This window comes from Alosa alosa, chromosome 11 (genome assembly GCF_017589495.1).
Source record: "Alosa alosa isolate M-15738 ecotype Scorff River chromosome 11, AALO_Geno_1.1, whole genome shotgun sequence".
NCBI classification, from domain to species: Eukaryota; Metazoa; Chordata; class Actinopteri; order Clupeiformes; family Clupeidae; genus Alosa; species Alosa alosa.
Window position 1 is genome coordinate 8931204 of NC_063199.1, and position 21226 is coordinate 8952429.

The window sequence follows — 21226 nt, forward strand, 5'->3', positions numbered from 1 at the left end:
AGACACACAGTCACAGGCAACAGTGCAGGGTTCAAACCAGAACAGATTGAAAGCAGAAAAATAATCATAAGCACTTGATAAAAAAAATAGCATCACTCCACATAGTCAACAATGAACTGACACATTTGCACTTTGCACTATATAGCTTTTAGGGCCAAATCACTAAAATAGAGTTATGTGTTTTGGCAAGTACTGCTTCGTTACAGCTTACTGCCTTGCCACTGCACTAACAACATCATGTACTGGACTGTTTTCAAAGGTACAACTCATTTTAGTAACTTCTAAGTTATACACACAAGCAAGAACCCAAAAACACACAATGCCTACATAGGCATATTATAAGTCTAGCTAGAATTGGCAGTCAAAGCTTGAGTCTGAAATCTTAGTATTGTACACAACCAGTGAGTTTGTGTTGTGCATGTGAAGATCCTGAGGCATTTTGTTCCAGCATGCCATAATCCCACAGCGAGTGAATCCGACATATCTGTTCGCGACAGACAACACATAAACCGTTTTTACAGCTGACACTGTTGTCACAGTCCGATGCCGCTCTTTATTAGAAAGCCCATCCTAATGAGGCGGAAGATGGCTCTTAACATTACTGCCTAACCATAAAGTCCATAAAGTCGTGCTTCGGCTTCTTTTGTTTTTTAACAACTTGTCTCATAATTATCTGATCTTATCGGATGGCAATGCGATAGCGTTTGTTTTTGCTGCAGGGGAGCAGAGAAAGGCCTTAAGATGGTGCTTTGCGTTATTGTAAACAGAGAGACATTAGTTGCTGATACCACCGCAGTAATGCTGCAGTCACTGAATTCTGTGAAGTGGAATTGAAAGAGTTTCGAGAAGACTCATTTAACCTTTCATTGTCGCTCCACTGAGGATTCTTTAGGTCTTTCATTTGTTTCTGTCTGTATCGCATTTAATGTTGCAGGCTTCTGGTTTTGTTCTTTTTGCAAAGTACATGGATGATCAGAGTTGAATTAAACTCTCAACCCTGATGTCTGTCTCCACCTCTCTCTCTCTCTCTCCCTTTGTGTCTTTGTCTCTCTCTCTATCTCTCTCTGCTCTCTGACTCTATCTGCCCCTCTCTCTAGCTCCTTTCTCCCCCCCTGGCACGGAGAGCGTGGTGAAGTTCGACGCCTATGGCGACGGCATGGGCCGCTACAACATCTACAACTACCAGCGCTCTCCAGGCGGCGAGCGCTACAGCTACGTGCAGGTGGGCGAGTGGGCCGAGACGCTCTCCCTCAACGAGGCCCTGATTGGCTGGCCGCGCAGCGGCGCCGTGCCCACCTCGCAGTGCAGTGACCCGTGCGCCCGCAACGAGATGAAGAAGATGCAGGCGGGCGAATACTGCTGCTGGATCTGCACCCCGTGCGAGCCATACGAGTATCTGTCCGACGAGTTCACGTGTGCGCCCTGCCCACCAGGCCAGTGGCCCAACGAGGACCTGAGCGGCTGCTACGACCTGCCCGAGGACTACATCATGTGGGAGGACGCCTGGGCCATCGGGCCCATCACCATCGCCTGCCTGGGCTTCCTCTGCACGCTGCTGGTGTTCGGCGTGTTTGTGCGGCACAACGACACGCCGCTGGTCAAGGCGTCAGGCCGCGAGCTCTGCTACATCCTCCTCCTGGGCGTCTTCATGTCCTACGTCATGACGTTCGTGTTCATCGCCAAGCCGTCGCCGGCCATTTGCACGCTGCGGCGCCTGGGCCTGGGCACGTCCTTCGCCGTCTGCTACTCGGCGCTGCTCACCAAGACCAACCGCATCTCCCGCATCTTCAACGGCGTCAAGGAGGGCGCGCAGCGGCCACGCTTCATCAGCCCAAGCTCGCAGGTCTTCATCTGCCTCTCGCTCATCTCCGTCCAGCTGCTGCTGGTGTCCGTGTGGATGCTGCTGGAGGTGCCCGGCACGCGACGCTTCACGCTGCCCGAGCGGCGGCAGACGGTCATCCTCAAGTGCAACGTGCGCGACTCCAGCATGCTGCTGTCGCTCTCCTACGACGTGTTGCTGGTCGTGCTGTGCACCATCTACGCCTTCAAGACGCGCAAGTGCCCCGAGAACTTCAACGAGGCCAAGTTCATCGGCTTCACCATGTACACCACCTGCATCATCTGGCTGGCATTCCTGCCCATCTTCTATGTCACCTCGAGCGACTACAGGGTAGGTGGAGTGGATGAATGGGATTGGTGGGAATTGTTTCAGTCAGGTTAGTTTAGCTCCATAGATCAAGACAGAGAGCTATTGTGCAGTATGCATCACATAGATGACCTAGATCAGGCATGTCCAAAGTCTAGCCCAGAGGCCAAATGCTGCCCCTGAACAGTTTTTAAATGGCCCTCTTGACCCACGGTTTGATTTGGAACAATTCACCGTATTTTTGACAATTCCAAGTAATTATGGGATTAATCCAGGAGTTAACATTCAGAGGTACATGGATTAAATGTGAAACTAGTGGATCATAGCTAATACTGATTAATTGGCCTGCAAGTATTTTCATTAGACCTAATCTGGCCCCTGGCAAAAAAAGTTTGGAGATCCCTGACCTAGACGGACAGGGAGGTGGAGGCACATTCATAAGAATGGGTATCTAAAAAACTACAGTCCTTTAGAAGTACACAATTTGAAAAAAAGCTTCAAGTATAAATGAGCATGGATATCAATTTTGTTCATCATCAGGCCAACTAATGTTTGGACAAAGAGTATAACCTGATTAGAGTACAATCTAAAATAAAAACAAAACATTAGGGAAAAAATATTTTGAGGAGATATTCATTTTAATTTGAGGAAATATTAATTTGAAGTAATAACCTTGTTTAACCACATCTCACGGTTACATGTGCAATGTGCACAGCTCATCACAGCACAGCCACAGAATCCCGACTAAAGAACACTGAAACCACAGAGCAGCCCTGGACCCCGCATACCTTTATTAAGACCAGTAGTTCTCCATACACCTGACATTGTCATAGCATCTGCTACTAATGGCACCAGTCAAGTGCATTTTACCAAAACCAGAACTGCTGAAAAAGACAACCACTTGCATTTAAGAGGAGCAGGTCATTTAAAATGCCTTAATGTAATGCTTATGTCAGTATAAATTGTCAAAAGCCTTTCAAGTGTAATGTATTTAGCCATCAGACAGGGACTAAAGACCTTGCCACAGAAACAGTTTCTCAGCCCTTTTTTACAGAAAGAGAAACAGAGAAAAGCAATAAGTGAGCGAGAGAGAGAAAGAGAGAGATGCTGCCTTGACCTTGGTCCCTCTCTCATAATCATTAGCTGAGACATGAAAGAGGAGGATCAGGCTAATGGCGGGTTTTACCTGATAATCAGCCCTCCTACTCCTAGATAAAAGGCAGGGGAATTGTGTGTGAGCTTGTGACTAACAAGGCTGTCTTCAGGCAGCCACCTTCTCAGACTTACAGCTTGAAAATCAAGCAGCTGCAAAAAGAGCAACCTCAAAGAAGGGGGGAGGGAGGGCTGTGCTGACTAGCTAGGGCTTCATACTGAGGTGTGGACAACACTTCTCAGCCATTTAGTTCTGGCGTGTTGAGAGTAATAGTAAGGTAATGATTACAGTTATCATCCTGCAGTGAGCAGGAATAAAACTAGATGTACCGCATAGCGGTACAAAATATGACCGCCGCACAGTCCTGTACATCCATGCTGCGAAAAATAAATCATATTAATGAATTTGTCTCCATCTTCTACTCCATCCCCCACTCTTGAAACTTTTGTGTCTGCTTGTTTGGAATGTCTGTTTGCGGCCGCACACAAAGTAGCCTACTGGCGCTGCAAAGGTGAATAGATTTGTAGCACTTGCCAAAAAATTTGTAGCATTGTTATAAAACCTTTAAAATCTCTAAACAATCACAAGTAGGGCAGTTCATCACAGTCCATCCATTGCAACTGGACTGATGAAAGGTACACCTGTAGGCTACATTTTATTTGGGAAAGCAGCAGCATAATGTATTTTTTTATTTATTATTAAACAAAAAAATCCCTGTCAGTTCCATGCAGTTTTCAACAGCTATCAAGAAGAGAGGTCATGTCATGGATTTTTGTGAATGTTTCTTCTTCTACATATGCATACATTTAGTCATCTAGTTCATATGATATTCAGCTTTATTGTCTATTCACAAATACCAGTAGTCTAAAACAAAATGCAGTTTTACCCAGCAAATAACTGACATGTCCAAAAGGGCATTCATGAAATGCTTTGCTAGACTGGTCATACACATCTTAAAGGAGAATTCCGGTGTGATATTGACCTAAAGTGTATTGAAACATGATACCGAGTGTGAACGTATGTCTCATAGCCCATCTCGGCTTGTCCCCTGCACTCCAAAATCTAAGCTTAGTTAGCCGATGCTACCAACAGCTTTTTCAATAGTGGTGCTTCGGCATCGGGCTAGCCATGCAAATAAATCACTGTTTTACACCCATTTACGAGGCTCAATGTATCTCCACACTTCATTGGTAGACTTCCGAGGGCCCTGACATTTAAAACGAGACATTGAGAACTTTGAAAAAGCACTGGTAGTTTACTTACAAGACGATTTATACAGACAGTATCTTCACGAAGTTTAGCTTAATAATTAATAATTAAGAGTTAATAATTCAGTGGAAATGCATGGATTCCAGTTGCTGCTACTGGAAGAAACTGGAATCCATGCATTTCCACTGAATTATTTTTGGAATCTGATCCCTTATCATACCTGTTCATTCTTACTCGTTGCTTTCGAATTTATCGCGGACTAAATTCAAGATGGCTGCAAACGCTAAACTTCGTGTATAAATCGTCTTGTAAGTAAACTACCAGTGCTTTTTCAAAGTTCTCAATGTCTCGTTTTAAATGTCAGGGCCCTCGGAAGTCTACCAATGAAGTGTGGAGATACATTGAGCCTCGGCTATACACATACGTTCACACTCGGTATCATGTTTCAATACACTTTAGGTCAATATCACACCGGAATTCTCCTTTAATGGGCCAAGTTGAAGAGCTACTGTCCGTTATTGTTTGTGCAAATAATAGGCTGATTCATGTTCCCTTGCATTTTGCAACTATGAAGTCCATGGTTAATTTGGCTTTCGCCAGACCAAGCTCAATCTTTTAAGAAGTCGAAAAAGAAATCGCTGGCAGATCAGGCTGAGTTCACCCAGCCTAGTCCAATAAGTCCATGGTAGGCGCCCAATAGAAATATTGTTTAATTTTGCGATTGAGATATCCACGCACTGGCGCCCCCCCTGTGTTCGCCCCCCGGTTTCAGAGCTATTCTAAATGCAAAAATGCATAGAGGGAGTTATGACAAAACCGTGACTGTTAACAAACTATATAAGGTAGGCCCAATGCTAGGCCTATTACACAACATAAATTGTCACTAGGATATGCTGGCGACCCAAATAAAATCTCATTTGGGAACCAATGGCTTACAGTATCAAGCGGACTTAAGCTGCCACCTAAACGTTAATAGTTTTGCATATCAGTCAGTATATTTCACGCAGCTGTGTAAATCACGGAAAGCGCAATTGAAGTGGACACTTCTAAATGGAACCCAATCCACTGTACAGTAGCTCAAGGTCTGTGGCTATAGCAGCCATAATGAAAGCGTTATCGTTGTTTGGATACTTCACACACACACGTGTTTTTAATCGCAAAGACTACAACTAACAAGCTGGAATCAAAGCACATCGACTCCCCTCTCACACCCTAAACACGCGCCGAACAAACAAAAGCCGCCTCAGTCTCACGGTATAGCCATAGGCAATAGATTTATCCATAGCCATGGATAAATCTCTCAACGTATGCTTCCAAAAACGTAAATGGAGATGACTCAGAACGTTGACTCAAAGATGCTAAATGTATGTAGTTTAGGTCCTTTTGAGACTTTGAGCAGAAATGTCCCTATATGGGTGTTTGGGAAGCCGACTCAGATGTTTAGGATGCATCGTAGACAGGTTATCTTTCAGGAAGCCTAGGCTATATATTTTCCATTAGAAAACCATCACGTAGCGAACGTGTTGTGGCTAACTCACTTAGCTCCTGTTAGTAGCATCATAGGTGCCAACTCTCACGCATTGGCCGTGAGACACACGCATTTGATTAGTTTCACACACTCGCCACACCCTCGATTTATCATGCTGAAGTGTCAAACCGGTTGGTCAGATGCCTGAAAAATTAGTTTAGCCTATCTATAGATCTACCTGTTGAGCCACGGTTATGCTTTCAGAGACGGTGAGAGGGTTCAAGAGCACCCCCTGTCTGTGGAATTTTCTAAATGTTCTCTTATTTGCGATGCTACCTCAGAAGCCATCCCAGACGCATTCCCCCCGCATTTCCCCGGCCTCAGGTATGCTTTGAGTATTATTGAGTATTTTTCACGCTGAAGTGTCAACCTGGTAGGTCAAATACCTGGCAGATGAGGTTCAACTAAACTAAACCTATACATATGACACATTACACATCATGAACGTGCGGAATCTAAGCTTTCCAATGATATTAGCGCCAAGTTGTGATAAATGGTTAGTTAGATACTGTAAATCTTCAAATTATGGCCGGGGTCTTAAGACAAAGTACAGGCCTTTAGGGGCAGGATTGTATTCAAGACAGCCCTTTATTTCCTATGCCAGTTTTATTTTGAGACTTGCGTTTCTTAGAGCGGCATACTGGTAGGCCTTCAAAAGCATGACATTTTCGGTTTAGTTTGATATTTAATTTACTTTTGGTCTGTTTGATTATATTGTTAAATGTTGGGACTGATGGGCACTGAAATCTGGGGAGGTATTTGATGATCACTATTACGTTCTATGTAGTTGAAAGAGTGTCGGGATTTCAAACAAACCATCAGCTTTCATGCGTTCATTGAACGTCCGCGGTGCTGTTATGGAAACCTTATTGAATAGCCAAGTAGCCTATATATTGAGTTATTTTTAAATTATGCATGATTTACTTAATTTTATTTATTAAGTAAATGATTTATTAATTTCGTAGGCTGGCTTTATTATATATGCTGTGTGTGTGTGCATGTGTATATGTGTGCACCGCCATCTACAGGCCAATGAGTGTACAGTCACTAAATGTACACATAACCTACATTTTTTTAGACCCCCATGGGTGAAATTCTACAAAACTTGGCATACCCCCAGAGAATGCCAGGTCAATCATACACATAAAATTTGGTGCAGTTCTGAACATCTTAACTGAAGATAGGGGCGATTAAAGCAGAATGATATTGCATTTTCATTTTTTACCGGGGGGGTGCAAATCACAAATGAGTGATTGTGGGCCAGGTTGATGTGGGCCCTTGAGACCAACATACCATAAAAAATTCTTCATCCTCAGTGCCACGGCTCAGGTAGTTATTTAGGAAAAACTGCATATTTTGGGTTTCGGGGGGCCCAGCGCGGTGGCGGAGTGGCCCCCGGGGACCAAACGAAAATTTTTCGTAAAAGTCTAGTGGGGGCTACATACCCACCAAATTTCATGTGCCCCGGTGTTTCAGTGTCCCGGGTATCGTTGACCAAAAATTCAGGAAGTAGATGACGGAAAAAAAAAAAAACGTTGACAATCCCTATATGACCGCTTCGCTAGCAGTCATAATAATTGTCACAGAGAGAACTAAACCTGCTGAGAATCAAATATCATTACAATCTGTTGGAGGGGGGGTTATGGTTGGTGCTGGGTGAGGCTAGTACGCTTTAGAGAACATTTTTGCCCTCTTGTCATTTCCAATGAGGATGATCACTCAGGCTCGCTGGCCTAGCTGACACTATGAGCCCTATGGCCTGCCGATCCAGTTAATTAACAGCTGAGTTCAATCCATCTATCTGGGAACGCAGAGCAGAGCAAACTTTGTTCAAAACACAGCAGAGAAGATACAACAACGGTACTCCCAAGATACAGTGGGAAACAAGGAAAAGAGTGATGAGAGACAGTGTAGAAAACTTTATTCTATGGCTAATCGTGGGGGGACTTCAGCCCTCCAAACAGATGACTCAAGAAAATATGTTCAATGGGAAAGTTTAGCATTTACATACATTCAAGCTCTGTCTGGTCCTGCTAACTCTTATGAGCTGCTCATCCTGATATATGTGTGGCTATTGTCAGCTCGCTAACACTGTTCCGGTGCTAATTTTATGTGGAAGTATCCAGCTGTGTTTGCTCTGCTTGGCAGCGTTGAGTGCCTTAGGCCTCCTCTCACTGCTGTCCTATAAGCCTTTCATGTGCTCCTAATATTCTCTTTCTTTTAACATCCAAACCTCACAGACCAACAACTCCAAGTCAGCGGGCTGAGCTTAGTCTCTTCACTTTTCTGCCTCTCTTTTTCCTCACATGCAGGTCCAAACCACCACCATGTGCATCTCGGTCAGTCTGAGCGGCTTTGTGGTCCTGGGCTGCATGTTCGCTCCGAAGGTCCACATCATCATGTTCCAGCCCCAGAAGAATGTGACCAGCCATCGGCTCAACCTCAACCGCTTCAGCGTCAGTGGACCGGCCACCACGTATGCGTCACACGGTGAGACCGCTCGCTCGCCCACGGCCACGGGTTTCAGTCCATGCACCATAACAATGCGATCAGTCGAATTGCAACAGATTAACTTCATGTCTGCAAATGGATGCCCTCCTCTCTCCTTTGACCTGAACACATGGTGTAAAATCAGTGTTAATATCGTGAAGCTTTTGTGGAGTTTTGTCCAAAACTAGTCAGTTTACTAGCAAACAGCCAGCGCACCTGAAGTGAACAATCCATCAGCATCAGGGTTAGCACTGATAATACTAGCCAGCTGATCTCCCTGCTGTTCTCAGCCATCATTCCCAAGTGACCCTCTCATATCTCTTGATAGCAATTAATGCAAGTGGATTCATTACTTTATGTCACAGTTGTGTTACAATTACATTTTCACTGGAGTCCAGATGGCTGTCAGTGGTGAGTGAGGCGCGGCCATATGTCTCCAAGTCTGCGGAGACAGCAGATGTGGGAGCTCACAGGAAGTGTGGCCAGGGCCTTTCCCCCAGCTCCATCAGTGCACAGGTGTCAAACGCAGCACGCAGCAGCAGCAGCCACAGAGTGAGAGAGAGAGAGAGAGAGAGAGAGAGAGAGAGAGAGACTAGGCTGAAGCTGTGAAGGTAAGGGAAGCTGAGGCTTACGTAAGCCAGACACAGAAAGAGAAAGAGAGAGAGAGAGAGAACATGGGAGCCTTACCGTTTGGCATGCCACTCAAGCAAGTGCCGCTTTCTTCTAGCACCATTGTCACCTGTGCTCGGTTATGTAAGCCCTGAGTTGAAAAACAAGAGGTGCTGAGGGGAGAGATAGAGAGAGAGATGATTAGGAGGAGGGGGTAGTAGAGGAGGAAGAGGGGTGGGGGGGATGGGGTAGAGAGAGGAATTGTGGGAAGTTGTGTACAGCTGTAAGGGCCGTACAGTAATAAGCCCACCTAACCGGAGACACGGCAGCCCTCCTCTGTATAATTCATGGCCACAAAAATGAATCAGGTAAACAGTTTCATCTTTATTTATGTTCTTCCCTTTCGTCAGATCGAGGAGGTGACAGACACTGCAAAGAAGGGGAACGTGGGTGAGATCTTAGACAGGCACCCGCTGAGAGAAAGGCAGAAAGGGGGGGAGTTGGGGAGCAGGAAATGGAGAAGGTAAAAGGGAAAGTGAGGTAGAGGAGTTTGTGTGTGTGTAAGTGTGTGTGTCTGTGCGTGTGTGTGTGAGAGAGAGAGAGAGAGAGAGAGAGAGAGAGAGAGAGAGTGTGTGTGTGTGTAGAGGGAAGGCACTTTATGAGCCAAGCTTTCTGACTCATTTTTAGTCCAGTTGCAGAGCAAAAACCTGCCCTGATTTTTTTTTTTTCTTTTCTCCTGTTCCCCTCCCTCTCCCTCTCCCTCTCTCTCCTTCTGCCTGCCTCTCTGTCTCCAGCCTCAGTAAGTGCTCACTATGTTCCGACCGTCTGTAATGGCAGAGAGATTGTTGACTCCACCACGTCCTCCCTGTGACTCCGCTCTTCTCTGACTGACTGCTTTGCAGCGACTGTTAGCCAATCAGCACACTTTGTGCTCCATCCATGAACTAGCTCCCGCCCACAGTATGTAGAAAAAACAAGGTGTATTATTATTGTTACTATGAAGATGATTGATGTTGTTAAATTATTTTTTAGGGGCCTGTACATATTAACTGACATTGTTGTAGAGAAACGAAAGAACAAAAAAAAAAACTTTCTAGGATGATTTTGGAAACTTTGTTTTCTTTTTTGATAGCTTTGTTATGTATGTATTGTACGTTGTATATAACCATGAACTCCCATTGTTGTATGGAGTATTTTTGATTGGACGTAGTCACCAGATTGATCTGGTACGCCTGCAATATTGGACAGACTTACCGTACTTTTGTTTTGTTTTCTTTTGTTTTTTCTTCTCTGTTTTGTAGAGCTCATTGTAATAATAAACATGTATGTATTTGTATGTTGTAAATAATTTGTATATACTATTGAAGATGGTTTGAACAGCACAAGCTGACAGCATTAAACAAACTGAGAAGAGGCCCAGCAAGCAAAGAGAGGGTGCTGCTGAGTTTTCACCGTTGCCCTAGGAAGACTGCCAGCGTGTGAGGCGAGCTGGTGTGTTTGCTGAAAGAGAGGCTGGACTCCCTTTGACATCTGAGGTAGGGATATGTAGGGATTAGTGCGTACCCATGCCTCCACAGTCTGTGGTATCATCGCTACACCACATGGGAAATGATTGTTTTTTAGTTAGTTTGTTTTTTTTGGTAAAAGCGTTAATGTTGTGTTAAAAGACACTTCTCTGTGCCTTACCGTACGTCTTGTAGTTTTTTCTACGCTGGCTTCTACTGTACAGGTTGCGTGTGCATGTAGAATTGAGGGAGGCTGGGCCAGCTTTATACAGAGGAAGGGATTTTACATTCACCCATTTTTACATATTTCTCTGGCCATATCTATTGGCCATATTTACATATTTCTCTCTTGAGTTTAAAAAACACATACTTGTATGAAAACTGTCACATACTGCCAATTTAGTTCAAATACCAGATAGAGTCTTATCCTTGGAACATTTGCCAAACCATCTGTTTTGTTGATTCATCTATCAATGTGACAAATTTAAGATATGTACAATAATACCTTTGTAGCTAGATGATATTGTGAACAACAGCTAACACAGTCCTAGCACAATGTGTCCTAATATTTAATAGGAAATGCAATGATTGCAGCTGGTTGATGACTGTATGTGGTTAAAATGAAGTAAACATAAGCACAGCCTTGAGACAACTACTGGAGATGTTACAAAAAAATAAACCTTTTTTTGGCCTGGTCTGGTCTTCCTGTTAGCCCATGATTCCAGACAGACTTACTCTTTTCGGTTTCCAAGTGGAATTTAACGATGGAGACAAACTGGTAACTACTCCTTCACAGATCAGAGAGGAAGTACTTGACTAGGTCTCAAGGAGGATCACATTGCACGTGCAAACGACAGCGCTGCGCTATGAAACCCATTATTTTCAATGGTTTGCGCGCGCAAGAACTGATCTGCCGCTGCGCCGAGCAAAGCGCAGCGCAAACGGCATGTTGCCCCTTTGCTGCTCATGCGCGTGCTGCAGTCAAAGTTCAATCATGTTGAACTTTGTCCGCGGCGCACTGTAAATCATAGGCATTTTGCGCTGAACCCGGCGGCAAGCACAACAAAAATCTTTGGGACATTACCTCAACCAAGAGCAACATAGTGGCGAGCGCAGCACATACCGCATGCAATGAGATCCCCCTTTCAATTGTGTTTTTGAAAAATATATATATATATATACCAAACACAGTAGCCCAACAAGAACAGACGAGAGTGTGTAGTATGAAAGAAAAAGAGGAAGAGATAGAGAGAGAGAAGGAGTAAAATCTTCCTTCACCCCCCGTGGCAGCCTAAAAGAATGGGCTGTGAGTGTTTTTGCAGACAGGCAACAGTGGGTTATGTAAAGCAGCATTCAGCCTCAGGCTGTCAGGCAGCCCTCTGAGGAAAAGCTCTGTCTTACAGTCAGGGCCGCAGCTCTTTGTAGTGCAGGCAGCCAGGCAGGCAGGCAGTGTGTCCATCCAGCCCCATGAAAAAATCTCCATCTTCACTGAGGCTCCAGGCTTATGGAGCAGCCATCCACCTCCCCCACATCTGCTGCCGCTGCTGATGTTTCATTTCTGTTCCTTTATCAGGTAGTGTTGGGTGAGGAGGACTAGATCTAGATCCAGGTCTAGTAGAGCCAATAGAAATAATAATTGTTGTAATATACTGTACTTTTATAATGATAGCAGATAGGGAGTTGAACATAAAGGCGTGCGTGTCTACACAGTATAGAGAAGCAGGTGGAAACAGGCCAGAATTGAGTTTCAAGCTACAGGCAGAAAATCACACTCTCCTTCACAATATGAAACTCAACCACACAGACATTCAAACATGGAAATGCACAAAGTGAACAAGTTAAGTCAGAGGGTTGTAAATGACTTGACCTAAAAATGAATGTGTTTGTATATGTGATGATGAACTGGAGCCACAGTTTCTAGAGTAACATGTTTTGACAACAAAGTTTCATTATTTTACGTTTGTGATGTTGTGTTTCTCATGCAGACTGATGATGTGTAATGAACCTGGATCATGTGCTGTCTCCAGTCTGATGTTGGAACTGTGACATAAGCACAAAGCAATAGGACAGTGCAATAACACGGACACAATGGCATCATAATAAACAGTAACAAGCTGCTGGTCTCCGTCTGACTCTACTGTTTTTTTGGTCCCCCTATACTAACCACCATTCTCTGCTTCTGGGACAAGATTATAAGGAAGGGTGGGGGTGGGGGTATGCGATACAAAGAGGATGGAGTGAAGGGGTGAAACTCTTGGTTTATGAAAAGAAGACAAGAGAAGAGAAGGTAAACAGGACTTTGATAAGAGTGACAGCAACGAAACGTCAGAGGAACGGGGCTGAGAGAAAGTATTTAAGGGCAGAAGACAAACAAAGAGAACAGAGGAGAAGAGTGGCAGAGATAAGAGAGGTGAACGGAAGAGAGAGAGGGAGAGGAAGAAAGTGAAGTGCAAGGAAATGAGAGGATGTGAAAGGAGGAATTACCGTATATATCAGAGGAAATGCAGAGAGTGGAGAAACAGCAGGGTGGCAGTCAACCAGGGGGAATGATCTGCTAGCTAAATGAAGCTAAGCCTGAACAACTGCACAACTTTAATGGCCTAATTAAACCGAACACCAGTACAAAACTTCTTTACAGAGCACCTAGCACTAGAGGTATCCTAGAGATTCCACATCCCCCTCTCGAGTAGCACTCTTTACTCAGCTCCTGCATTGCATTTCTTTTCTCTGTCATTTACAGTTTATCCAGATAATTTTGTTTTCATTTTGTTTTGTTTTCATTAGAGCAACTAGCAGATTTAGACAATGAACTTACATGGTACATTTTAAAATATGACAACTTTGCAGGAGCCAGTAGGGTCAACTGCCAACAGCAAGTCTTTTTAAAACTGGATGAAAACAAAAAGTGTTCTTTCACCCAAAGATCCAGACTTTCAGGTGTGGAAAGTGTACTGAGCTACTACAGAGAATTACCATTTGGATCAGTCAAGATCAATGTCATGTAACTGAAGAAGAATGATCTACCAGAAGTGTCCCACAAAGTGAGTACAGCAACTGCTCTCTTTCAGGGAACGCTAATGGAGTGGTTGAGCACATCAACCTAACAAAGCAAAATGGATGTAAGCTACTGACCACTGGCAAACGCAGGGTGCCCAGACCCAAACACGGAAATGCTAAAAGGTCAGTTATTACTTGAACTCAAACATAGCCAGACCTGTGAAGTGAACCATCAAGGCATCATCACAGCAGTATAGCCAGGGTTGCAAACAACAACAGTGCTGGTAGTCCCAGAGGAAACCCTCAGCCCATAAGGCTGCAGAACAAATTTAAATGCCCCAGAGAGTGAGGAGAGGAATTTCCCAGGGAAGAGACTAAAAGTAGACTGAAAGAAACCACAACAACAGAAAAGTAAGGTACAAACAAGAAGTACAGTAGCTCTTAACAGCTGTTCAACCCACCTGTAATTCTTGGTGATGTGCTGTCAAGATATGAACATGCAGAAGGGATTACACAATGCCAAAAGTGCAGACATTATGAACAGACAAAACAAAGGGAGCACTGTTCCCTTCAAGAGGATTTTAAGGAATGTTTTTGTGACCTTGAACACAAACTCAGTATTAGTGGTTCACTCCCACGGGGAAGTTTTATGTTTCCTATCTGCTCAGCCTAAACACCTGCACATGTTTTACATTTGGAATTAAGTTTACAAACAATTTCCAGCTATTCTGGAATCACAGAGACTATTTCAGACCACATAGCACAAAACTCTGAATAGGGACACAAACCATTGAGCAGCTACAGAGTGCACAAAAAAAAAACAACAGGAACTGAATTCAAAACATCTGCCCCCACAAACTGAAGCAGAGGTGCCCGACCACCTCCACTGGAATGACGCAAGAGCATGACAACAACACAAACTCTTTCTGCTAAGACAGAGAGCCAGTGATCTGTTCCATACTCCTGAGGATCAGAGAAGTCAAATGAAGCAGATAAGAGGGGTGTGCAACTGTCATCTTGATCACCTCCCAAGGTGCTAATACTGAGGCACATGTCAAACCCACACACCAACATCCCACCCAAACCTCCTTAACTCCCATCATCTTGAGGTTCCTTGAAAGTATAGAGGCAATATGCTACTGTAAATTGGCTGTCTTTTTCTAACCTAGGATCCAATCCCAGGGGTGCAGTAGGTCTATAACAAACCACCTGCTCTACCCACACCTTCACTACCCAGTTTCTTTCCCCCTGCCCTGCCAAACCCACCTTGCTACCTCCAGCTTGCTCAGCTATATCAGGGAGACTAATAAACTCCCTGAAGAGACTCACAGACAACTCCAAGACCTACCATGCAGAAGTGGCAAGTCTTGCCAAAATGTCTATTTATAAATAACCCTCAGTCAATAATAATCAGCTATCTCTGTCAGAATGAAAACCAATTAGCATTTTTCAGAGAACATTGTTGAGTTCTAAAATAAAATAAGTATTCTACATATATCAACATGAGACTCAACCATCTGCACTAATTATACAGCTATCTCCTCTGAACATTATACCCACTACAAAATCCATAAAAATGGAAATTAAGGTAGTATTTTTTCTGTAGAAATAAGTTATGTGTAGAAATATGAACAATACCGATGTGCTATTCACATCTGTTTAAGTTTACTAAGCCCCACTTCACATTTGACATCTGAACTGACTCTGTAAATAAGTTTTTCCTCAAATGTAAACTTCATCAAATAAGGCAGAACACATCCTCTCAATTAGCCTGTTGTAGCCATACTCAATTCTATTCAGAATTTCACAACCTATAATTTTGTGACCAGGGTACAATTGGACTGGCTTTCAGGCTACCTAAATACTAAAAAAATCAATATTTGGAATTGCCAGCAACAAAGACAGGAAAACTCAACTTCAAACTTAGTTTGACAATGACACTGGAAAATGTTCAAATATGTTTTCACCCCATAGTAGCAGATATCCTTAAAATGGTAAATCTAGTCCCTAGATTCTCAACGGAGTATTTAAATGACTTTCAGTCAGGATGCTGTGCTCATCACAGCACTGAAACACTTCAAACACAGTTTTGATTTAACTAACTGAATGCACTGTTTTTTTCTGTTATTTAAGCTGATCTTTCTTTGAATGTTTTAGTTTCCCATGTGGTTTTATTGATTCATTTTTAAAGCAGTTGTGAGTGAGTTGTGCTATATAAATGAACTTGACTCTTCAACTGTAGCCTACTGCTTTGCCCCAAGCGTGCATCATGCAGACAGTTGGTACACAAATGGCCCTTTATCCCTTTATGCCTTCAAAGCCTTACAATATGCGTACAGACACACACATATCACATACACACACACACACACACACACACTTCCAGCTCCTGTAAATCACAGAGTCTGAGATTTGAAGACCTTTGAAACTCTTTCAATTCAGACATTAACTCACTCAAGGATTTTTTTCTGTTCCATATTTAATTTTTGACTCCCCTCCCTTCTCCTCCTGTGTGACTCTTTATTATACTTCATGCTTTTAAATTTTTATTTTATTTTATATATTTTTTCTATACTGGTACTCAATCAGCCTGTCATTGGATTTCAAAAGGAGGACACGGCGTAGATTATGGACAGGGAAATGGGAAGCAGCTGGGTGCAAGGTTTTGGGCAGGCGGAACAATACAACGAGGCATCAGAGAGGAGCGGCTTTGAAAAGCTGCTCTTTTATCAGCCATTTAGGTTCCATCAGTCACGAGCACAGGTGAGAGAGAGAGAGAAAGAGAGAGGGGGATAGAAAGAGGGATGGAGGGAGAGGGGGAAAAAACAAAAAGTGATTGTCTCAAAAATGAGACAGACAAAAAGAACATGAATGAAAGAACTATAGAGAGAAGAGAAGAGAGGGGGGGCAGGACAGAGGGATGAGAGAGACCTGTCAACGGTACTCTCCTAGTGGGTGTGCCTTGTGCCTCGTTTGGCTTTCTGTAGGGAAGTACTGTGAGCGAATGGCACACGTCCCACTGCATCATGCTTCACCGAGGGGATCTAATGGCTAATGGTCCCAAAGCGGAGCATGATGGGAGAGGCAAAAGGCATAAGGCTACAGCACTTTCTCTACACATAAATGCAAATGCACCCCGTCCTTCTCAGCACAAAAATGCTGCTTTAGCAAAGAGAGGGAAGCGAGAGGACAATAGGTGAGGCAGAGAGAAGGAAGGGAGAGAGAACCTGAGAGCTCAACACAGACAAAGGAAAGAAGGATAGCGAGCAAAAAAAGAGAAAGAGGAATAAAAAACAAATGGAGAAAGATGGAGATGATGAAGGGACAGAGAGAGTGAAAAAAGCCAAGCGGCAAGGTTTGACAGGGGGAGAGCGATGAAGGATGCAGCGCGACGGCGGAGAGCTAATTTCTCGGCATGGTCCTGATTACTGACATTAATTACTCTCAAAGTGTTGATGAACTCAATTATCCCCCTCACCCCCATTTAAATGAATGCAAGGAACAGAGGTCTCTTCAGTGCAAACAAGTATTTATTATGACAAAAAAAAGAGAAAGACGAGAAAGAAAAAAAAACAAAAAACAAAGCAAAAATCTCACAGACAGGCCAAAGATCGAGCTGAGTAGACTCCACTCAGAGTTAAACACAAACACACATCATTTGACTTTTACTTTAAATATGCAGGGGGAAGGAGGAAATTGGGGGGGCTGGGAAAGGGGGCGTGTATTATGCCTTGAATGTTCTAGAAAAAAAGTACACAGTCAGTCATCAGCACACGGATATCAAATAGCCCAAGATGTCATTAATAGTTACAATTTCTATGGTACCTCATCTCACCCTGAAGGTCCTGTGCTTCTAAAACAGCACCAAATAGTGTAAAGCAGCAAAATAAAGACTGCAGCAACCCTCTAATAACATGGGCCACTTCATTAATTTATTTAGTTAGCTTATCAATTTCTCTTTTGACATTGTTTTTTGCAGGGTTGCTATCCATTTGCACATATATATGTATATTTTGTTTTTTATGGACCAAGTGAGGGGTCCTTTGTTGCTGTTGCTTACCACAGCCAGGTGAGCTACAGGTAACCTCTCTGGAGGGAACAGACAGAGGCATTCCATGGCCTCCTGAGGAGTCAGGGGGGAGTGTGGGAGTCAGAAGCCCATGAGGAGCTCACAGACCAGGCATGACAGATACTGAGAGGTGGGTGGTGGAGAGCAGGTATGGGGTGTGGGTGTATACACCTGTACAGAGTCAAATGGATAGATACCAATTGAAAACAATTAAAAAATGCACAGTGACAAAGTCAAATACAACACAATAAAATACAACAAAAATCAATCAAACAATAACGTTTTTTTTTTTTTTTTAATTTCCACTTCTTTTCCTGAGCAGAAACCATCAGAATTTGACATAAATATTCCCCTTTGGAATGGGTGCTGCCTTTCACCCGATTGTAAGGCCACCAGATAGGTACTGTACAACTTCCCGAGTCAAAATCCTGTTTCTTGGGGCCCCATCGAAAACATTTCCATCTTCCCTGATGGGTTTTCTCTTCTCTTCTTCTCTCTCTCTCTCTCTCTCTCTCTCTCTCTGCTTCAGTCTCTTACACTGCGCCTTGTTTCTTTCTTCTCTCTTTATCCCCACACCCATCGCTCTGCCTTCGAAGACTTGAGCTGGACCGATTCGCTGGTGTCTTCGTTACCCTAGAAACAGGAACACAGAGAACATGACAGGAACGAATCAGGGCACACTGAACACAATGATGTGCGCGGAGAGAGAAGCCACCTCTCCGTGGGTCAGGGTCAGTCGCCATTCAAACCGAGCTCTCGTTAAGGCCAGGGCCTAACGATGTAAACAGGCCATTGTCTTGGCAACCAAGGATTGGCATGCGGCTCCCTTTGGCCTTTAGATAGGAAGGTGGGGGTGGGTAGGAAGTGTGTGTGTGTGTGTGTGTATGTGTGTGTGTGTGTGTGTGTGTGTGTGTGTGTGTGTGTGTGTGTGTGTGTGTGTGTATGTGTGTGTGTGCGTGTGTGTCTGAGTGTGTATGTGTGTGTGTGTGTGGGGGGGGTACTGGTACAAAGCAAGGAGGAGAGAAGTGACTGACAGAGCAGAGTGGAGAACAGCTCGTCTCTGTCTGGAAAAAACAGGGTCTGAAAATGAAGAGAAAGCATTTCAAAAACCTAAAGGAATTTAGCATGAGGCCGCATGCAAAAGCTTTTTTTTAGTTTTGCCAGAGATCATTAGCCTGGAAAAATCCAGACTCATTCACAAAGTGAATAGAGTCTGGTGACTCTTGATTGACAATAAACAGCATCAACAGTCAGGAAACAATATATGTGGGTACCTTAAATGTACATTTCGGCATTTTTCCAACTGCATTTTTTGCAGGTGTTTCTATGTCTGTTTATCACAATAAGTTTCGGTTTTGTCTTCCCCTCTCGTCGTTGATTGGCCTGACATTTTTCTTGTCTGAGGGAAACGGTTATGAACTATGGTGTTCCAGACTAGCTCTCCTTAAAAGAAGATCTAAGTAGGCGGGGCCAGGCTACGAGATCATAGGGAGGTGTGACGAATGTGCCATCTGGCACCAGTCATTTTGCACAACACTGGTTTCATGAGGTTACCTCTGAAAAATGACATCATCGTGTAATAATGAGATTATATTTTGAAAAATACCTGGGCAATAGTATAATGCTGACCATGGATAAATGCCCTGGTTGAGGTATTTGGTAAGGAGGTGACATGGCAAATTCGGTTGATGTACTTTGTCTGCATTGAGTACAGCCTCGTTGCTTTTTAGCATCCCAACTAACTCATAGCACAGACTCATTAATGACTCATAAATCCTCAATGCATGTTTATATAAGAGTAATAAAACATCTGATCCTTCTACAATCATTGGGGTCCCGCATGAACATAACTGCCACAAGTCTGGCTGCTTACAGCTTAAACCAGCTTTCATTTATTATCCCCCCTCTCTTGCAGTGGCCTTTACTGCTGGCCCCCCACTTTGTGTCCATCCTTCTTCCTCTATGGCTTTGTGTCTCTGATCTAACTGAGGATTTGCCGTCCACCCACTGGACTGCAGTGGTGCTTGGCTCGTCCTGACGGGCTGCTGTTCCAACCACCACTTAAGTGGGACAATGGCCACGGCAAGCAGACAGAGCTCCACCACGCTCTCAACGGGATTTATTCTCTATATGCGTCTCTGGGCTTCTCTCTCTATCTCTCTCTCTCTCTCTCTCTCTCTCTCTCTGGCTCTCTGTTTCTCCCCTTGAATTTCTCAGCTCCCTCTCTTTGCCTCTGTAATTGGCTGTAGTCTGTGTGGTGTGTGTGTGTGTGTGTCCATGTTGTGTGTATACTGTATGTGTGTGTGTGTGTGTGTGTGTGTGTGGTGCTGTGTGTGTCCCCGGGTTGCTCGCCTCAACAGCCTGTTTAATCTCACAAAGTCATCCGCAAGCCCGGCTGAAGAAGATCTTCAGTTAGACTTCAAGGTGAAAGAGACAATATCTACAAAAATGCTCAACTGTCTGCATGCACACACACACACACACACACACACACACACACACACACATACTAAGAAATTCAAAAACATCCTGTATCTCTGGTCACAAAAATACAGCAGGATCCAACAGCTTAGGATCCATTGACAGTTCAAGTTATATAACTGAACTGTCACACACTGTAGACTAAGGACAAAAACACAGCTCAATGTTTTGAACAAGAATTCTGTTGGAACAAAACAAAAAACAGAAGTCTGAGTCAACAGCAAATAAGTGTGGCTTGTTCCCTACTAAAATTATTCAGGGGGTTCGGATTTAAAGAATAGATAAAATATCATCATTTATGTGCATAATTGTCCTACATAGATAGATTAATAATGCAATTAGCTTTTGATAAGAGTTGCCTTTTAATCTAACAAAATATCTTGCAAACCATCATCTTGTGTTTTTCCCAACCTTGGCCTTGAGCTGTTTTTTTCCCCTCTCCAAAAAACCTTGCTTGGGACTCACCTTCGTGGCGATGGCCTTGAGCTTGCCCAGGAGGGAGGGCTTGTTGGAGTACACCACCTCGTCCTCCATCTCCTCCCCCTCGCCTTCCATGATTGCACAGCTGTCCGCAGCTGGCAGCTCACACTCCTTATTGGCCGACATCACCAACCGTGAGTACTTATATTCCAACCTGTCATGGGGAGGGGTTAGAGTGGGGTAAGGGTGGGACAGAGATGTCCAAATTGTGTGTAAAACTTTATGATTTAATATCATTCATTTGAATAGGGGCCCTCTGTCATGGCCCTGATACATTTAGTGCAACAAGGCTCGGTTGAAAATCCTGTGAAGATTATGCACTTTTACTGCTCTTCTGTCAACCATGGGCTCACAAAAATCAACATCGTTGAAACTAGGCCAAGGGTTATGAATCATACCTACGCTACATCTCCTACAAGCCATGTTGTATATTTCATTTATGATGCAGGCGTCCTTCAAGGCTTACAGCTTCTCATGAATTGCTAATAGAGGGGTTGGCTACAACCTCAGCAGGAAGGTAAATGTGTACATTTACACACACACACACACACACACACAC

At 43.8% G+C, this 21226-nt stretch overlaps 2 protein-coding genes across 5 annotated transcripts in view; one reads left to right on the forward strand and one right to left on the reverse strand.

The window, feature by feature from the left end:
- The window catches only part of grm3 (glutamate receptor, metabotropic 3), a 43543-nt gene extending 30782 nt beyond the window's left edge, over positions 1 to 12761 (forward strand). For 2 of the 3 annotated variants that reach the window (XM_048257539.1, XM_048257540.1), the window contains exons 4-6: positions 1098 to 2170; positions 8349 to 8526; positions 9930 to 12761. In XM_048257539.1, the coding sequence (XP_048113496.1) occupies positions 1098 to 2170; positions 8349 to 8526; positions 9930 to 10006 (1328 nt within the window). In that variant the 3' untranslated portion in view covers positions 10007 to 12761. Of the gene's footprint in view, positions 1 to 1097; positions 2171 to 8348; positions 8527 to 9545; positions 9659 to 9929 lie in introns of all 3 variants that reach the window. The other variant, XR_007195077.1, reaches the window with a different exon arrangement.
- Positions 12762 to 17149: 4388 nt separating this feature from the next.
- elapor2a (endosome-lysosome associated apoptosis and autophagy regulator family member 2a) overlaps positions 17150 to 21226 on the reverse strand; it is a 29484-nt gene continuing 25407 nt past the window's right edge. For both annotated transcript variants that reach the window (XM_048257550.1, XM_048257551.1), the window contains 2 exons: positions 20653 to 20821; positions 17150 to 18339 (listed from right to left, as the gene is read on the reverse strand). In XM_048257550.1, coding sequence (XP_048113507.1) covers positions 18271 to 18339; positions 20653 to 20821 — 238 coding nt within the window. In that variant the 3' untranslated portion in view covers positions 17150 to 18270. The remainder of the gene's footprint in view (positions 18340 to 20652; positions 20822 to 21226) is intronic.